Genomic DNA, 18,351 nt, shown 5'->3' with positions numbered 1-18,351 from the left:
TGTATTTGTGAAGGCTTCCAATGAAAAATACCTTAGAATGCTAGTTAAAAATAATTCATTCTCTCTTCTGTTCTTGTTTTCATTTGTCATCAAATTAAAAATGCAGTCTAGTATTTATTTTAGAGCAGATATTTAATTTTTTTTTTTGAGGGAGTAGTCAGGAAAATTGCTCCCTTCATTATTTTTCCTATAGCAGCCTAGTTAATTTCTGGATTTTATCCTTGATTGGTAGACAGTCCTATATTCTGAAATGCTAAAAAATTTGCAGGCAAACAAATATTATTTTTTACTCTGGATAAGACTCAAATATGAATTATTGCTTATTATAATTTTGCCCATCATCTGACTTGATATGTTGCTGAGACAATCATCCCCCCAATATTTTATAATCTTTTTAGAGTAACATTGGACCTGTGAAGCCTAAATGAAAACTACTTTATGTTTTACATTGCCAAGTTTAACTCTGATCTATTTAACCATGTGCCCATATTGTCATGGGATGTACATTGTGCTTAGTCCTTCACCCTCAAACTCCATGACTGCAGTACAATAGGCATACTTTAAATATAAGATGTTTTTCTGTTATGTTTTGCTCTGAGAGACATGGAATATTTACCAAAGATATATTTTTCTATTTACCTAATTCCATTTGCATAAAAATTACCAATTTGATTAGGTCATTTTATGACCTTATTTGATGAGCCAGTTTTAGAGGTTTTAATTTAAGAGCACAGGAGCAGAAGTAGCAGTATAAGGTACCTGTAACTTGGGATACATGAATCAATACAGACTATAATACTTTATCTCATGCAGTATTTCTGTATTAAACAGGTAGATGCTTGTATTTTTGCCATTTTACATTTACATTTCTGACATTTAAGAAAATGAGCAGTAGATGTATTTTATAGTTTGTTTTACAAGTTGCATTTGGAAAGTTCTGGAAACTCTGTTCATGATTAAAGGTATGCATTGTTTAGGTTGTATCATGTAATGTGGACCCTAGGCTGCAGGTGAGAAATCTTAAATTGGCTGTAAAATTTCCAGCAGGAAATGGAGGATGGAGAAGCCTCTTTTATAACTCGTAAAATGCGAGTCATTGTAATTGGCCCTGATCACATGATAAGCTTTTTCATGACTAATAATCCCTTCTTCAAATTGGTTAGAAGTGCTTTGAAAATGGTATAGTCAGAGACTTTCTGTGTACTGTAGCAGTAGACGGTGCTGCTAGTGTTGCAGGGAAGAAGCGAGTGTTTGCTCGGGTTTAAGAACAGCAGAATTCAAGCTGAGAAGGAGCTATCTCAGGAATGCTCATAAATCCATCAATGTGTGCACCACTATGAGCACAGCTTGGAGCAGAATAGACTCCATGCTGTGTAGTCCTTATGAAAGACAGGTTTTGATTGATGTTCCTACCTTGTAACTTCTAAATTGTGTAGTTGATGCATTCTGACATCAGTTTCTCAACTACACAGCGCAACACTATATCTCAGCGCTAAGCAATGCAGACTGATTGTCCTTTGGTCTCACTTAGTACAATAATAAATGCACATAACTTAGAAATCAATTGTCTGTAAATTGGGGGGGGGGGGGAGGGAATCATATTTTACAGATGTATACTGACATTTGTTGCAAAGGATCTCAAAGAACTAATAAATTATGCAAACACTTCTATCGTGCCCCTGTCACGCAGGCATACATATTGGAGATGGCATCCTGCCAGCATGTATCATGAACTGATAATGGAGGGAAAACATTGCTTTAGCATATTCTCTCAAGATGACAGGCATAAACTCTTTATAGTCTGTGAAGAGCAATATCTTCTCATTTATAATATTGTCATTTGAAAATAATTAGAAAAGTACACAATGAATCTTCTTTGAAAGGTTAGGGTACCTTACACAGATGTGAACTTCCGGTTCTTGGGAATCAGAGTCTTTCCAGATGCAAAGACTGTCTCATAATTTCGTCCTCCCTGCCTGCCTTTATCTGAAGGCACCAACTCCATCCCTTGTGGGAGTGAAAATAATTGGTACAAACCCAAATTTTATGTGAGTAAATAAATTTCTAGCTCTATGTTAGCATTATCATCATTAGTATCTTTATGCAATGTAGAACAATGTAAGTTATCCAGGTAGAGCTCCTAGGCTGAATAAGTGAATTACCGTTATTAAAACATGAACATAATTAAGCACTTTTCTGAATTACAGCTGTTGTGGCCACAAAGCACGTAGTGCAGCTCTTAATTGTGAATATAAAAATGAGCTCAGCTTTAACTATCATAATGCTGATTCTGGAATGCATATATAATAACTATAATAGATTTCTAAGAAAAAAAATATATTTGAGAAGACACATGTAACACTGCATGGCATATGGGTACTAGGCAGTGCTACTTTGTGGTTTCTTTCCTAAAACTGTTTCACAATACTTTAACTCCTAGTTACAAATAGGAGTCAAAAGATTTTATTCTTATTTAAAACTGAAAATGTAAACTCGTGCCATTATAGAATGACTAAAAGTGTGTGCTGACTATGTAAACAAGGACCACTGAGAGTAACTTCTAAATGTGGCCCTACTAAATTTACCCTTTAAATAGCTGGGGGAGAAATAGTTTACTATTAGTAAGCATACATGTATTTTTCATTATGTTTGTAGTGCTAAAGTGAAATATGTATGATTTTTTTTTTTGTAATATCAACATAGATAAAATTATGCTATCATCCCATTTAATATTTCATTCAGGTCCCTGAATAGATTAAAACATTGCTGATGTTCAGAGAGCCAGCATGCTACCATTTCATTTTACATTCTGCAAACAAATAAGGATGTACATGGGCTTACTGTCAAGAACTGTGTTCACCTAGGTTGAATATGCAAAGCAAGTAATATGTATTAGCACACCATCAGGTTGATAAAAAACCTCTCAAATTAGGTAACCATTAAAATGTATATCAATATAAAGCATAAGGAAATTTAAATTCACTCTTAAAATGCCTATATTTTGGTGTAGTATTTAATATTAGCCAACAATATTGCAAGTAGCTGGGTGTATGGTAATGTGTTCTTAGGCTGTGCAAGCTAGAACAATAAAAGACTTTTGGATTACACTTAGCAAAAAGGAAGATACATGCTTCTTGAGTGGTGTAGCCCACAGGGATACTACAGTGTCATATAAGAAGAGTTTTTGCTAGCAAGTTTCAGATTTACTACTAAAATGGTCTGAACAGGAATTAAATATATATGTCCATTACCTGCACTAGCTTTGTAATGGACAGTAAATCTGTACTGGTAGCAAGAGATAAGAAACAGCTGTTCTCAGCCTCTGGGCTTCTGCCAAAAATGAAATGATTATTCTCTTAGCATAGCTGTAAAAGTACCATGTATTTTGTCAACTCAAATTTATGCAAGGCTAGAATCATCCAGAAAACCAAAAGTGTGATATAGACACCTTCACAGCAATCTCTTGAAGGAACACTAAATCAAATTATGCAGAACATCATGGAATTGTTTGTTATCCCTATAGCACTTAGTTCTCATGAAAGCAAAGTATTTCTTACCTTTCTAATGTATCAAAACCACTACCATACATAAGATTCTGTGATAGTAAATTAGGACTGCAAAGCTCTTGCTCAGATTAATTCAGAAGCAACAGAAGAAATACACCTTCCAAAAAAAACCAAAAAATGCAGCAATGTATTCTTTCATTTAGGTACTGAATGAAAACCAACAAAGTGGAAGAAGTGTAGCTCAGTGGTATTTCCATTGGGAATATTAATGATTGTTTAGGAGAGAAATAGGTAAAGTCAGTTTTTAGTTAATACTGAAGGGTATTTTACTTTCAAAAATTATAACTTGGTGTAATTCTATACAAATTAGTCCTCAAATAATACCAGTTCCCAAGGGTAAGAAACCTTAACGTTGTCACTGAGTGGGAATTTTAAAACTATTTGTCGGAACACATATTAACACTCAGGTTAGTTTTACTGAATAAAAACTTACAAAGGAATTACCAAGGAATTGATAGCATAAAAATTCTAATCTATGTCTAACTCCTTCACTTCAATTTCCTACCCCCCCGGACTGTGATTTGGTGACTTTGTTAAAGTATCTGCATCTTGGGAGTGGCGTTTTTAAAGTATCTATTTTGAATAAGAGAGGGAAAGAATATACTCAGAGCCAAATAGCAACTAATTACTAGTCTTGATAACAATTGATCTCCTTTGTGAACAGCAGGGGTCACTAAAAAGAAGGGTTACACTGGGTAAAGCCAACAGGCTGCTTTTTTTCCCCAGTAGATCGCTTTTCATATATTTTCTTTTTTAATCACTATATTAAAAAAGAAAATTCTTGGTCCTACTGGGCTTGACAGATAACAAATTCTTAACAAAAACAATTATCTTTCCATTATGGCCTAAACTCTATGTTATCTCTGCCTCTAATAAAACTTACGATAAAAAAAAAATAATTTACAACTGTTTTGCCAGCAATGAGTTTTATAGGAAGCATTGTTGCAAAATGTTTTCATTATATTGTAAACTGATGTTGATATATAACATTGTGATAGCCAAGAGTGAGTAATGTCATTTTGTATTTCTTGTGATCACACTGTCATTTTCCCCATTATTTGCTGTTACTGGAAGTCACTAAGACACAATTAGTAATGTGGAGAAATAAAAATGAAATTGTTCTGTTTAGAATAAGTCATGAGGAAAAAAAAAAAACACAAACACTTGGATGGTGTCTCAGTGTAACTTCAGTCAATGTAAAATGTAAACAAGCATGTAATTCCGTTCCTAGGATGCAAAGCAGCGACCACACAATGACAGAAACTGAAGAACACTCGGTCACATTAGCAGGAGCAACCCCACAAAAGAACATGCCATACAGACTGTGCACTCTGCTTCCTATCTGTCCTGCAAATTTAGTCATCAAGTTTGGGGTGGGGGGTGGGGGTGTGTATATAATCTCTGCTGCTGAATGACTGCAATTTCTCTCAGATTAGGACAGAAATTTCAGAACAGCAGGTTAATCCATCCTTCCTTCATGGGCAACTGAGCAAGCAGACCTGTATCAGTGTGGCCAAGCGTAATTCTAGAGATTAGCATTGTCTTTCCTGTTTACTTTGAACTTGACCTCCATGTTTCTGTTCTAGGCATGTTTGTATGTATGACTGTATGTTTGCAGTTATTTATTTATTTGTTTGTTTGTTGTTAACAGCTTCTGTCCAAGGCCCCTGGGAGAGAGCAATCTCACCAAACAAAGTGCCGTATTATATCAAGTGAGTATAAATGGTAACTCATTCCAGCTATTTACATTTGTCACTTAAGAGAATAGTTAGTAATTTTCTTTGATTTTCGTGAACTGCTCCTATGTTGTCTAAATGGAAAAACAAAAAGGAGTGAAGGCTGTAATACATTTCAAATAAGTGTGCTAGTTATTTAAAAGGCCAGTTGGATGCACTGATTTGTAAGTTGGTTTGGATTTTTACTACTGTTAAGTGACCAAACTAAGAAAAGCTTTGGGATCTTTTGACAAGGGACAAATTAGTCCCTATGGACTGTTCTTTTAGAGTTCAGCTCCCAGATCAATCTAATTTGCTTTAAGAGGTGTGTATGCATAACAAATAAGAAGAAAATAAAAAAAAATTTTTTGAAACACCTGCGTCTAATGCCCTAAACAGAACCACTACACAGCAGATAAGAAAGAAGTTTTAGTACATTCTTTTCCCTCTTTACTTCTTTATTATCTGTAATACGTGCCTTGAATTAATTGTATGTAACTTCTGAAGGAAATGTGATGCAACACTTGTAACTGAGACTGTAGTGCAAGTAACTGAAACACAGGTGGTGTTTAATACACACATTCATGCTGTTTCTTGTTATATTCCCAAAACACTTGGCAAACTTAACTAGTGTCATTGAAGCCACCTGGTTACAAATGGCTCTTGCAATGGCACTTCAGTTGCAACTTTCACAACAAGGTGAACTACTACAGTACCTTCAGAACAAGCATTTTAGTTGCACATGAATACTTAAGTCTATAGTGCATTCAGAGGTACAGTTATACCTGGCTAAATTGGCTTAATTTTGCATTGAATTTGTAATTTTTCTGATGTCTGTATTTGGCTATGAATAATGAACAGCCACAAAGAAGCTAGAAAGCTCTATCAAGGAGGGACAATCTACAGTAGACAAATGCTGGAAAGCAAGTTGATACTCCGGCATGTAAGGATCATTTATGGCACAGCTGTGAAGGAAAAGATGGAATCATAGAATCATAGAATAGTTAGGGTTGGAAAGGACCTTAAGATCATCTAGTTCGAACTCCCCTGCCATGGGCAGGGACACCTCACACTAAACCATATCACCCAAGGCCTCGTCAAACGTGGTCTTGAACACTGCCAGGGATGGAGCATTCACAGCCTCCCTGGGCAGCCCATTCCAGTGCTTCACCACCCTAACAGGAAAGAATTTCTTCCTTTTATCCAATCTAAACTTCCCCTGTTCAAGTTTTAACCTGTTACCCCTTGTCCTGTCACTACAGTCCCTAATGAAGAGTCCCTCCCCAGCATCCCTATAGGCCCCCTTCAGATACTGGAAGGCTGCTATGAGGTCTCCATGCAGCCTTCTCTTCTCCAGGCTGAACAGCTCCAACTTCCTCAGCCCGTCTTCATACGGGAGGTGTTCCAGTCCCCTGATCATCTTCGTGGCCCTTCTCTGGACTTGTTCCAACAGTTCCATGTCCTTTTTATGTTGAGGACACCAGAACTGCGCACAGTACTCCAGGTGAGGTCTCACAAGAGCAGAGCAGAGGGGCAGGATCACCTCCTTTGACCTGCTGGTCACGCTCCTTTTGATGCAGCCCAGGATACAGTTGGCTTTCTGGGCTGTTAGTGCACGCTGCCGGCTCATGTTCATTTTCTCATCGACCAGCACCCCCAAGTCCTTCTCCACAGGGCTGCTCTGAATCTCATCTTTAAGATTCTTTAAGATCTTCCTCTTCTCTTTGCTCTGGTATGACTTGCCATTACAGGGAGAGAAGGCAGTTCTTAGTGTAGGCACAAGATGCATTTCATGCTGTGCTTCCCAACTCACTCTGTTACTTGCACCCAGTAGCTATAGGTAACTGTTGACCCTGTGCTAAAACTGCCAGTGATGCTCTTGCTTATACCTTACTCGTTTTTAGTCTTCTGTTCCAGGCCATTTACACATTCAAAGGAATAAATTTGTTTCATTTTGTTCAGCTTGGAAAGTGCATTAATAGCCATAATGAGTTGTAGCATTATGTCACAGATCCTGACAACTCTACAAACTTGTCCTGAATGAGTGACTTGGATTGCTTTAGGAATCACCATCAAAGGTATTATTAGTAAAAGTGGGTTTAATATGATTTTGTAAAAGTGTGACTAAGCAAAGTTTGATGGCAAGTTTCACTCCATTATTTACTACATGGAAGAAACATATGGAGGAAATTGAGTTCAGATTGAGCTAGAATGATTTACACAGAGACTGGAGATACAAAAGGGTGAGGAAGACCCTCCTGTTAAGTCACAAGGTTCAGAATGGACCCCCTTGCTTTCTAAACTCCTTCTCCAAGAGGAGTCTAGGTGTGGCTGGATCCAGACTAAGTCCTAGACTTGGTGAACAGTTTATGTCAAAAGGTCTACATATGCAAAGTTTGTAATAATTGAGTAGTTATGTGGAATACTGATATTTCGGTAGTATTAATTCTATATGCTGTCACTTACCAAGGAGTTATCATATATAAGGGGTCTCTCTGCCTTGGGCAAGGAAGGATCTCTTAGTCTCAGGTAAAGAATCTTAAACCTTAAGAGGTGCCCCTGCTCAAGGGGAGAGTCACCATGCAATACATCTGCAATTCAGGCAGAGCTCAAACTGGGCTCATCCAAATATCTGCTGTTGGTAAAAGGTGTCTCTGCCTCAAGGAGCAACCTTGAGAGGTATCCCAGCTCAGAGGAGGTCACCACCATGCAGCCCTGCTGCTCAGCTAGGAGAACTCAAAGGGAGCTCATGTAGGCTTTCATGGTTATGGACTATGTGATGGTTGGCTCGTAGTCAAACTGCATACAATGGGAAAGGTATGCAGGAGAGTCCTTATACCCGCAACTTGCTTTGCTCCTTGATAAATGAGCCTTGTAAAAGCCAGATGCTGTTTATGCAGCAATCACGTGATTGGTGTTCCAAGCCCATGTGCACTGATGTTCACTGGGTCACTCTGCTCCTTTGTGGGTTTCTTACAGGAATTCTTGGCCCATCTACAGCTCAGACTTTTAACTTCTTTGAAGACTTTACAAAAGTAGTGCTAGTTTTTTTAAGAGGTCAAGTGCATCCAACACGCATTATTAGTTTAAAGTTTAAATTCGGCCACATTTTTTTACAGAAAAACTTGCTTTCCTTGAGGTGTAAAACAAAATGGTGAAGTTTTAATGAGCCCTAGTATACTGTTGCATCTATTCTCTACTGCAGCTGCCCTCAGCCATTTTTCTTTTCATTAATTCTGATCACTCATATTTCATATTTGCACACAACTAGATTGTTTTCTTTACCGTTCTGGCTTTTAAACTTAGCACATTATTTCTTTAATTTTTGACCTATTACTTTCATATTAGTTGTTAACTTTCTAAAAGAGCTTCCATGAAGACTAAGCAGCTACAGATAGCATTCTTTCCATGTTTACCTAATTTTCTGTCATTGATGTAGAATGTTGGAGCTAGACCCCTTCATTTACCAGATTTGCTACACATTTTATTGGTTTTCATTTTATATGGTTTTCCCTTGATACTTAACTGCTTTATCTCATGTTCATATTTTGAGTGACATAGCATTTGATAAATCCATAAATCAGGTGCTACTTAGCGCTAAATCTTCAGCGGCAGTGTTTGCTTACTGCTAGGTATCTTCAGGCCTTGTGATTTTCCTGGTAAATAGTTCATTTTTATACAGTTGATTAATCTGTAGCATCTACGTACCTCTAACCTATCCCTTAAATATTTCCTTCTTGAGATTATTCGTAACAGTTTGTTTTGTTTTGCTTTTTTTTTTCAAATTGTAGTCCTGTAGGCATCGTTGCCATGGAAAATATAATTGACAGTGTACAACCTGTTTCAGTATTCCCAGTCTCTGCCATTTTGTAGTTTCTTGGCCTTCTTTCATTAGACTGCATGGAAATTGCAGTCTAATGGCTGTACACCAGCTCCTGCATTCTGGTGGATTTCCTTCCACACTTTATGTGCTTCCCTCCTTATGGAGATGATAAACTAGGCCAACAGTTCAGCACCACCTCTCTCTTCTCCAGCAAGCTGAGAAATCACATTTTTGTGTTCTAGGACAGCAGAATTATTATGGCTTCCCAAGTACCAAGTGGGCATTGCTTCTTGGGTACCGAGCGCATGCCCAGCACAAAAGGTGTTACTGAGTTAAAAAACTCCATTTTGCCTCTGGATTAAAACATTTAAAATTGCTCAAAACCACATTTTATCCAACTTTTTTTTTTTCTTTTTTATCCCTTGATATATTCGTGTGTCTAGTACAGGATTTAAAGGTTTTATTAGACTAAAAAAAAGGGAGAGGAATATAAAAAAAATAGTTTTCTGTTTAATTAGTTCTATTCTTTGAAGACCTTGATCCTACTCTTACTGGAGTTCAACTCAGAAAATGGGTAGGTAGAAGCAGGCACAGGCATGTCTGTACTCATTAATAATGCTTTAGGCATTCATTAAAATTTCTAAATTTAAGTTTTTGGAAGACAAAACAGGCAATTACTGTACCTCAGAAATCTGAAAAGCAAATGGAAAAAAAATACATAGTACAAAGACTACTGAATGTGCATTGAAAGATTAAAAAAGTCTCAAATTCCAAAAAGGACAGATAATGAAGATAGGAGTCTGCAGATTTTAACTTCATATTTCAGGTTGGATCACATTTAGCAGAGCTCACCCTATGATGAAAGGGATCTCACATGTGCATGCATACACATGCACATTCTTATCTTTTAATGAAGCAGATAGAGGGTCTGCCCCAAACCAGTGATAGATAGCAACATCATATGTCTAATCTGGATTTTGCAACACCTAAAGAAGCATTCAGTCATGTTACTCAACCCAATTCCTCTTCAGTGTCCATCCTCCTGGGGCACGAGGGAATACTAAGCAGCTATAGTCTAAGTCATGTTGGCATCTCTCTTGTGTATGGCTTATCCTGCACTCAGTAGCCACATCCATTACACAGTGCTAGGAGATCTCTGTTGCCTTGGAGTAAAGAGGAGATGGATTGAAGTTTGCAACATACTTTGTCTCTGAAAGAAATAATTCAGTACTCCTGCCATTATGATGTGTTGAAATTTAGTAGGCATGATTCCTGTATTTGTACTAATCTTTGACGTTATTCTTCCTCTCTGTAACTGACTTGCCAGTTAATAGTGTCTGTCTTCTTACCCTCTTGTTGTGCCTATTCTTTTGAAGGATTTAAAATGCTTCTGCAAAAATACAGTAGTCTTTCATCTCAGCACTTCCCACAAAGGACGTCTTCCAAGTTATTTCCCAGCCAAGCTTATTTTCTTATACAGATTATAGAAGTTCACTGAACTTTGTCCTGCTGAGGACAAAGCTGGATTCTCGGGAGCATAGATTTGACTCCTTGAGAAGATCTGCATGAGCCCGTCTATACAAATTAGCTATGCAGTGAGCTAACTCCAAGGACTGTGCATCTCCACTTGCTTGTCCTCTTCCACATTGTAGTTTCCTATGAGAATATTTGCATTAAATGTGTCAGCTTGTGACATACACTTTTGCTAGTTTTAGATTCTGCAGTCTTTCCATACCACACTAGGGATCTATAAACGTACTTCTTTGTTATCTTAACTTTTAATCTCCCTTGTAATTGTTGTTAACCATGCAGAATTTCAACACAGAAAAAAGCTAAGAGCGGTGAGTTTTCATTGTAAAAGCAAACAGGTTAAGCCACGATTCTTTCACTTTTGTTCAAGAGAGATGGGATAAATGAATCTGAATTAAATTTTAAGATAAAATAAAGCAAAGAGTTGCTGTTCTGGTAAACCCTCTTGGGTTAATTGTTTCTTCTGCATAATACAGATAAGTACAAGACACAAAAGCAAGTAGGAAATATCTGTCAGATAGAGCAGAGAGGGGCATGGAGGACCATACATAAGTGATACATAGTGACTGAATCTGTGAGCAGCCTCTGAAAACCATATGTATGGCTGGCAGTTAACCTATCTATCAAGTACCAGAAAGGTATTACTGTTTTGGCTTCTTAAGTGTGCAGCCATTATGATCTTTTCCTGTCATTTAGTTCTGAACTGTCCATATGAAAATTGAAACTATTGTGAAGGAAAGAAAAAGTATAATACTTTTCAGACTGTCTTTATTATCACATGCTGTCTAGCATAAAAACCTAACTGAAATATCTGGTATTTCTTAGAGGTTTGTCCAAGTGTAGAGTTTATCATTTGTAGGGCTATGAAGCCTCAGTTCCAAAACTTGTCACAAAAATTTAAACTCGGAGTGTAAATAAATGGGAAATCTTGAGCCTTTAACTACCTTTAAAATGAAAGTGGAGGTTATAAACAGATGTGTTCCTGCTGACTGAGAAGGAGCACTTGGGGAAGGTACCGTGGGTCTGCTTTTCATTACCATCTGTCAGCAGGGAGTTACTGCCCTCACATGTGAAGTAACTGAAGGAGATTTAATTTGTTTTGAAATGAATTATAAGCACTCAGCAGCAGTTTTATCATATCCTTGTGGGCGCAGGGTCTGGGGACAGGGCTCTAACCAGTCATTAAGGGCAATAACTGATGGAAACCATGTGCTTTCCCACCATAACACTGTGTAACATAGTGCCTGCTCTGGGGGGCAGAGAGCAGCTTCCTCAGGCGCTTACACAGTGCTTACAGAACTTGGTCCTTATGATGTGACTGCTCATACGTAAGTGAACAGTAAATTTCCTAAGCTTTGGTGTCAAATTCATTCAGTACAAATTTTCATGAAGACTGCATAGTGTTAAGCATTATGCAGAGGTTAAATAGTGCAGGGATAATTTTCATTTCATGTTAAATCTTAAAATGTGTTATGCAGGGAATGAGTTGGGTAAGAGAATTTTATATGGATTTTGGCTCTCCTATTTTCCCAATTAAAAGGAACATATCACCATTTAAAATCCATTAAATCCAGCTACTCGCTGTTTCCAGCTTTCAGGCTTAACTATTTATGCAGTAACATAAAAAGAAAACTTTTGATACTGTACAAGGAGTTCATATCTTTATAGAGTAATAGAGTATAATTACATAACCTTAAATATTTACTTTTATTGTAGTTTAAATTGTTATATTTTTTGTAAGCTGATGTGATTTTTCCTTGAATTTCACTTTGTACTTCTTTTCTATTAGCTCCATTTTACTTCAGTTGTTAAATGTTGCCTGACTACATTTAACAACTGCAGTAAATTAATAAAAAATTAACATAGCCAATACAATTTTTACAAATTTGAATGACATCTATACAGTATAGTCCTATTTTATAGAGTATATGCCAGATCTTCCATAACAAAGTAGATTTTACAGCTGCTCCTGATATCTAAAATATATTGGCTTGATGTATATGGCAATTTTTTTAATGCATTGTGTGCTTAATGAGCAGGATTCAAAAATAGGAATTATGTTTGATTTCCACTGGAATGCCTTGAACTTGAAAAGATTAGACATATTAAGGGAAAAAATAGAAAGATTTGCCTGTCAGACTTTTCATTTTTTTGAAGATCAATTACATACTTAATTGAGATGACAAAGAGGAGGCAGCTTCTGACAACTGTCCAATGAAATCTTCAAGGAAATGGGGAACAATATCTCAGATTTTTTACATATCCTTGTTATACCAAGAAGTCTCATAATTCCTTTGTTTCCTCCGAAGACTGACAGCTTCTCCAAAGCAGCACTGGCCACATCCGTTGTCTTCATTGTCCTTGGTTCAGTGTCCCTTCTGATGCAGCTAGCACCACAAATAAGCAGACAAACTATTTCCCCATTCCATGTGAGAAAAAATTTCATCCATATAATAAGAGAGGCGGTATTAAATCAATCCCTCTTCACCTGCTGTGCCTCCTTTGTCTTCTTCATGATCTTATCAGTCTGATACAAGGCAGAGCTATAATTTATATTTTTGTGCTAAGAAATGTTTCAATACCAATGAAAAAAGTAGTGGATATAGGCACATATGATGTACATTACCAGCTATATTCACCATGGACGCACAGACTTTTGTAGACTGTGTAATGCTCGCGTATTGGCACCCAGAGTGATGCAATAATCAAGAGAAGACTGAGAAGGCAATAATCGGCTATATCAGCTGTGCTGCTTCTGCTCCTCTAAGGTGCTCAACTGTCAAGGCAAGGTCAGATTTTTTCCCAGTTTATTTTTTTTTTTTTTTCTTCCTGAAATGAACTCACTGAAGCTAAATCTCTCTTACTTTTGTTCTTTCTCTGACCTTCTGAGATGCCACTTCTCCTACAGACTGAAACAAGTTCCTGTTTTTTCAGAATTTTCTTCTCCTGTCCTGACACATTTTTTGTTCTGAGACGTTTGTTTAGTCTTCTCATATTGAATCGTAACTGCTGATTATTTGACCCATTTTTCTCCTTATTGAATTCCTTTCAATAACTTTTTTTTCCTTGTCAGATACTAGCTGAAATCAGTTCTGTATTGTACATCAGTTCTGCAATATCCTTATCTTTAGACCTTCAATCCTGAAAACTAATTTTGCGTATATTTGTGCTTAAGGGTTATAGATTCAAAGGCAGATGCAAAATGAATTAACTGAGAACTGCATATACGTGTATAAAGTTGCATTTAGACCTAAGTAAAGATTCTAAGCAATAGGTTAGAAATTATCAAATAATCTGTATTCATTTTGCTTACTTCTTATTTTCTGATTTAGAAGTTGAACTTTATGAGATAAATTACAATTTCCAATATGATTCCAAATGCCAAAGTTTGGCACCCTCTTGTATGCTACTTACTTGCTTTGAGTTTCAAGTATTCATCAGATAAATTTTTACATTAGGAAAGATAGCTAGATGGCTGGAAAAAACATTAAAAAAAAAAAAGTATTACGTCTCTGAGAAAATTGTTTTTCTTACAAGTAGTTTTGATGAGGCAAGAGTTCATGTTTTTTCTATAGCAGTTGAGCTTGGAAACAAGGTCATGGTACAACACAACAGATAGTCAAGTAGCACTCTTTATATAACCAGTCTAGTACACTCATGGAATAGCATCTATAGCCGACTGAGTAGAGTAGTGAGTAGAGGTCAGACTTTGTTACCTAACACATCTTTGCTCTCTGTGTCTCAGACCTCCCTCCTCTTTTCCAGTAGGGCCAGAATTTCTTTGCATAAATGCTGTATGTGTTAGGTTGGGGACCTGAGGGGGACACAAACTCAAAGCAGCAATCAACTACCAAGAATGAAGGTTGCTGAAAATATGTCTAAAGTTGTTTTACATTTACATAATTCACACTTTATAATCTGACCTTGCAGACTACCACGTTAATGAAACTGTATGGTAAATTAATGGGGGGGGGTTAACATATTTGAATTTTCATGCAGCAGGTAAAGGTTGTAAAAAAAAAAAAAATCTAAATATCTAAACACATGACAATTCAGTCTCATTCGGGTATTTTGTATTTATCTAGATGCCTCCTAGGAAGCTTTCTGATATTTTAATGTTTAAGTAGGAGAAAAGGCTTTAGATAACCGGCTACTAAGAATTTCAGTGTGTAGCTGTCTCCCGTCTTTCCTTTTCAGGATACTCTTTCTGTTCACTGCTGCAGAGTTAATATAGGAGTAGAAGGGCAAAGATACATTTTTCTGCGCTTCATTTTTAACAAACTTAACTCTTTTTTTTTTTTTTTGCTTGAACACTGTATTATTGGTGAAAATGCAAAACTTAACTTGAGGGTTATGATGCCCTGCATGAAGCATAATTAGAAAAATTGCTAGAAAGATGTCACAGGTATGGAGTTAAACTTCAAAGGGTTAGCTAGAAAACTGCTGTGTTTGACTTGGGAACAGATGACTTCATACAAACATCTCTGCACCACCAACATGAAAAAATGTGTTAAAATTTTAATCACAGTCCAAAGCATTTCTAGTGGGACATGGGTGTAATATTTTGTTCATAATTAGGAGACACCTTTGCAGGAGGAAATATCCCATACACATCTCAAGGGCCATACAAATGTATTGGGTTTGTTCCAGTATTTTAGCTGTGGTGACCTGAAAATGTGGAATAAACAGGTATGAGGAAGACAAAAAGTAAGATATTGAATTTCAATTGAATAAAAGTGCTTCAATACTAAAATAAGTTTTGCTTCCAAGCTGTATTTTCCAATCCACCATCTGCCATCCTGGAGGTCCTGTAGGCAAACTGATACACATTTTAACACTGTAAAGAATGTGATAAAAAGCTAAAGGATTCTACTGCACACTGAAACGCTGAAAAGCTGCACCTTTGTTAGAAAATCAGAAGCTGCATTTGTCCTCCCAGATCAGTGATTTTTATCTACTATTTCATTTTCACTTTAACTCTTCTTAATTGCATATAGCTTTAGGGCTTCATCAGTAGTAACACTGTTGGCTGACCTCACCTACACTTCTAGAAAACATAGAAAAGTTAAAGCAATTGAAAATCCTACCAGTTACTAGCAACAACAGCGGTAAGCAGATTACAGCCATAGAAAAGACTGTAAATGCACCTAAGGAAATATGTGTATAATTTAGTTTCAGATATAACCATAGAGATAATAACAATATGAAGTAAACTTACAGGCAAATCTTCCTTCAACTAAAACTTCACTTGAAGGCTTAAAATGTGAATTTGATAGGAATCTTAAGGTTAAAATCATATGTTATATGCACATATATGTATTCCATTACTGTTGGGACTACCCCTGCCCAAACAGTTAAGGAACAATTTGAAAAGTGTTTAAACCAAAGCCCTGTCACTGAGGGGTTTTTTTAACCATGTTTGCTGCAAATTCCTGGAATCTCTAAATCATGTTCTGCCTTTGATAAGTGTGATTAAACAGCTAAACTTCAAGAAGTTCTGAAGTAAACAAGCTTGCATTTAAGGTAGGTTTTCTTACATCCTGGTTAGAATTTTGCATGTTATTAATTTGCATTTCATTTAGTTTTGTGTTTAAAAGCATCCCCTGCTTCCATTTTATCACCAGCTCCAGTCGTATTACAGTTGCCAGTTTTACTTAGAAAATTTGAGAAGTTTTAAAATGATTTTTTTTTGGTGTATTTATCCACTTTTAGCTATAGCAGTGATGTTCAATTATTTTTATTGCTGTGTTTTGCTGAATCTTGACTATAAAAATGTAGTCAGTGAATATTAAAAGTTTGCTTTCATGACACAATGTTGATATTCAGTGTTTCTTTTGTAAGACAATGCTATTTCAATTTTGTTAAAAAATCATTCTGAAATTAAGCAGTTTAAAACAAAACTAAATTCTGTAGCACAACTATCATTCAGAGATATTCACTAACCCAAATCTATAGGGGTTTGAATATTTATTTTTTAAATCTAAACTTCACAATGACAATTCTGGGAGGTCTAGAGAGCTTGCATTTATACTTTAAAAATTACTGTATGCTTTCTGAAAAGAAACTCCATGATTTTCATAATTGCCTTTGATGTGAAGCACAAAAGAAAAGCTGGCTCTATATGACAGCCCTATTCAGTACTTTCAGAGATAACTGTAAAGCACATTAGACAGCTCTCAATTTTGTTGTTTCTAGATGATATCTTTATCTCGAATTATTCCTAAAGTTCTTGTAACTACCCACCTGAATGATCTTCAATTTCAATGTTTTTCAATTGCGAGTTTTGTTTTTTTTTTGTTTGGGGCCTTTTTTGTTTTGTTTTTGTTTTGTTGTGGGTTTTTTTTTTTCTCTGTGAATACTATGTAGAAATTTGCCAAAAAAAAAAAAAGACTATTCACCAATGACAGATTATATGGTCTGTCCCTGTCCACAACAGAGGAAAGCATATGCATCAAACTGCTGCCGTACTAATGTGCAGCATTAAGAAGTTGAAGCAAAGGGCTTGTCACAGTGAGGAAAGTAAGGGTTAGAAGCACTGTTTGAAGACAAAAATTCACATTTGAAGCACATTTCCTTTGAGATCATGACAAGTTTCTTGATCAGTTACAGATAACATATTTCAAAACAAGAAATGGGAAGAATGACACTTAGAACATCAAATAGGTGGATAGTAGAGAACAAGTCTACTTGCTTAGCTTCTTCAGTCTTAGACATTAGGAGCATATCAAAATGACTCAAGACGTTAGTAATCTATTTTCTTTGAAGGTTATCTACTGCTTCTTTCCTTGCATGAGAGTCTTTTTCTTCAGAACTGCCCTTGATAAAACAAATCTTTTTTCTGACACTGTTCAATATCCAGAACATTGCCCTCTTTTTTCCTGGAATTTGTGTCAATTTCCAGTATATGTTTTCTTCCTCCCACTCTTTTCTAGCTTCTGGACCATTTTCTCACTAAAAGAGCTCTTAATAAGGTCACTAACAATTTCCTGTTGTTAAACTCCAAGAATCTTCAGTGTTCACATTATTCTTGGTCATTCCACCACTTCCAACAAACCATCTTCCTGCTGCCCTTTCTTTTCTTCTCTTGGTTTGTTGTCAGGCTTTGCCTTGTAATAATTTACCACTCACTTTTTCTGCATCTTCCTTTTGCCTTCTAATTAACCCTTTGCAGTGCCAGACCTCCTGCTGGCAACACTGCTTCCGGCCCGTCACCCTATTTATCCTACTTACACTGCTTTTAGCCTCCAGTCCCTGTGCATATCCTGATATTAACCCCAGTACCTTTTCTTTCAGTTTTGTTTCACTTAGTTGTACTGATGACTTTTAAACTTGCTAATTGCAGATTTCTCTCCTGTCTTCTTTATAGTGCTCCGCATTACATGTATATTAAGTCCCAAGCTCAAAAAGACTAAACCATATGTTTTCTTTCAGATCTCAGTGTTTGTCGGTTGACAATTCCAAGATTAACACATTTTTCTGCCTCTATTACCTATAATTCCAGTCTCCTACATGCACTTTATGCCTACTTACACGTTTAGTGTTGCTTATCCTTACAATATTTTATCTCATTTTCCTGTGCCAAACATGTATTTTTATTTTTTTTCTGATTTCTGTTTAAAATTATCTTCTTCTGAGAGATTTTCACTGAGTACTCGATTACTCTGATTAGCGGTAATCTAATTCAGCCTCAGCTATTTCTTGCTCATTAAAGAATGCT

General features: G+C 36.4%; 1 protein-coding gene across 20 annotated transcripts in view; it reads left to right on the top strand.

The window, feature by feature from the left end:
• The window catches only part of DMD (dystrophin), a 1,205,254-nt gene that overhangs the window by 1,086,685 nt on the left and 100,218 nt on the right, over window positions 1-18,351 (top strand). For all 20 annotated transcript variants that reach the window (XM_061453343.1, XM_061453346.1, XM_061453349.1 and 17 more), the window contains one exon: window positions 5,218-5,278. In XM_061453343.1, coding sequence (XP_061309327.1) covers window positions 5,218-5,278 — 61 coding nt within the window. The remainder of the gene's footprint in view (window positions 1-5,217; window positions 5,279-18,351) is intronic.

Source organism: Pezoporus flaviventris, unplaced genomic scaffold (genome assembly GCF_033815535.1).
Source record: "Pezoporus flaviventris isolate CSIRO_AGI_PZ_B2104156 unplaced genomic scaffold, CSIRO_AGI_Pfla_v1 ptg000015l, whole genome shotgun sequence".
Lineage (NCBI taxonomy): Eukaryota > Metazoa > Chordata > Aves > Psittaciformes > Psittacidae > Pezoporus > Pezoporus flaviventris.
Note: the sequence above shows the minus strand (reverse complement) of the source record. Positions and strands in the feature narration are given on the sequence as shown.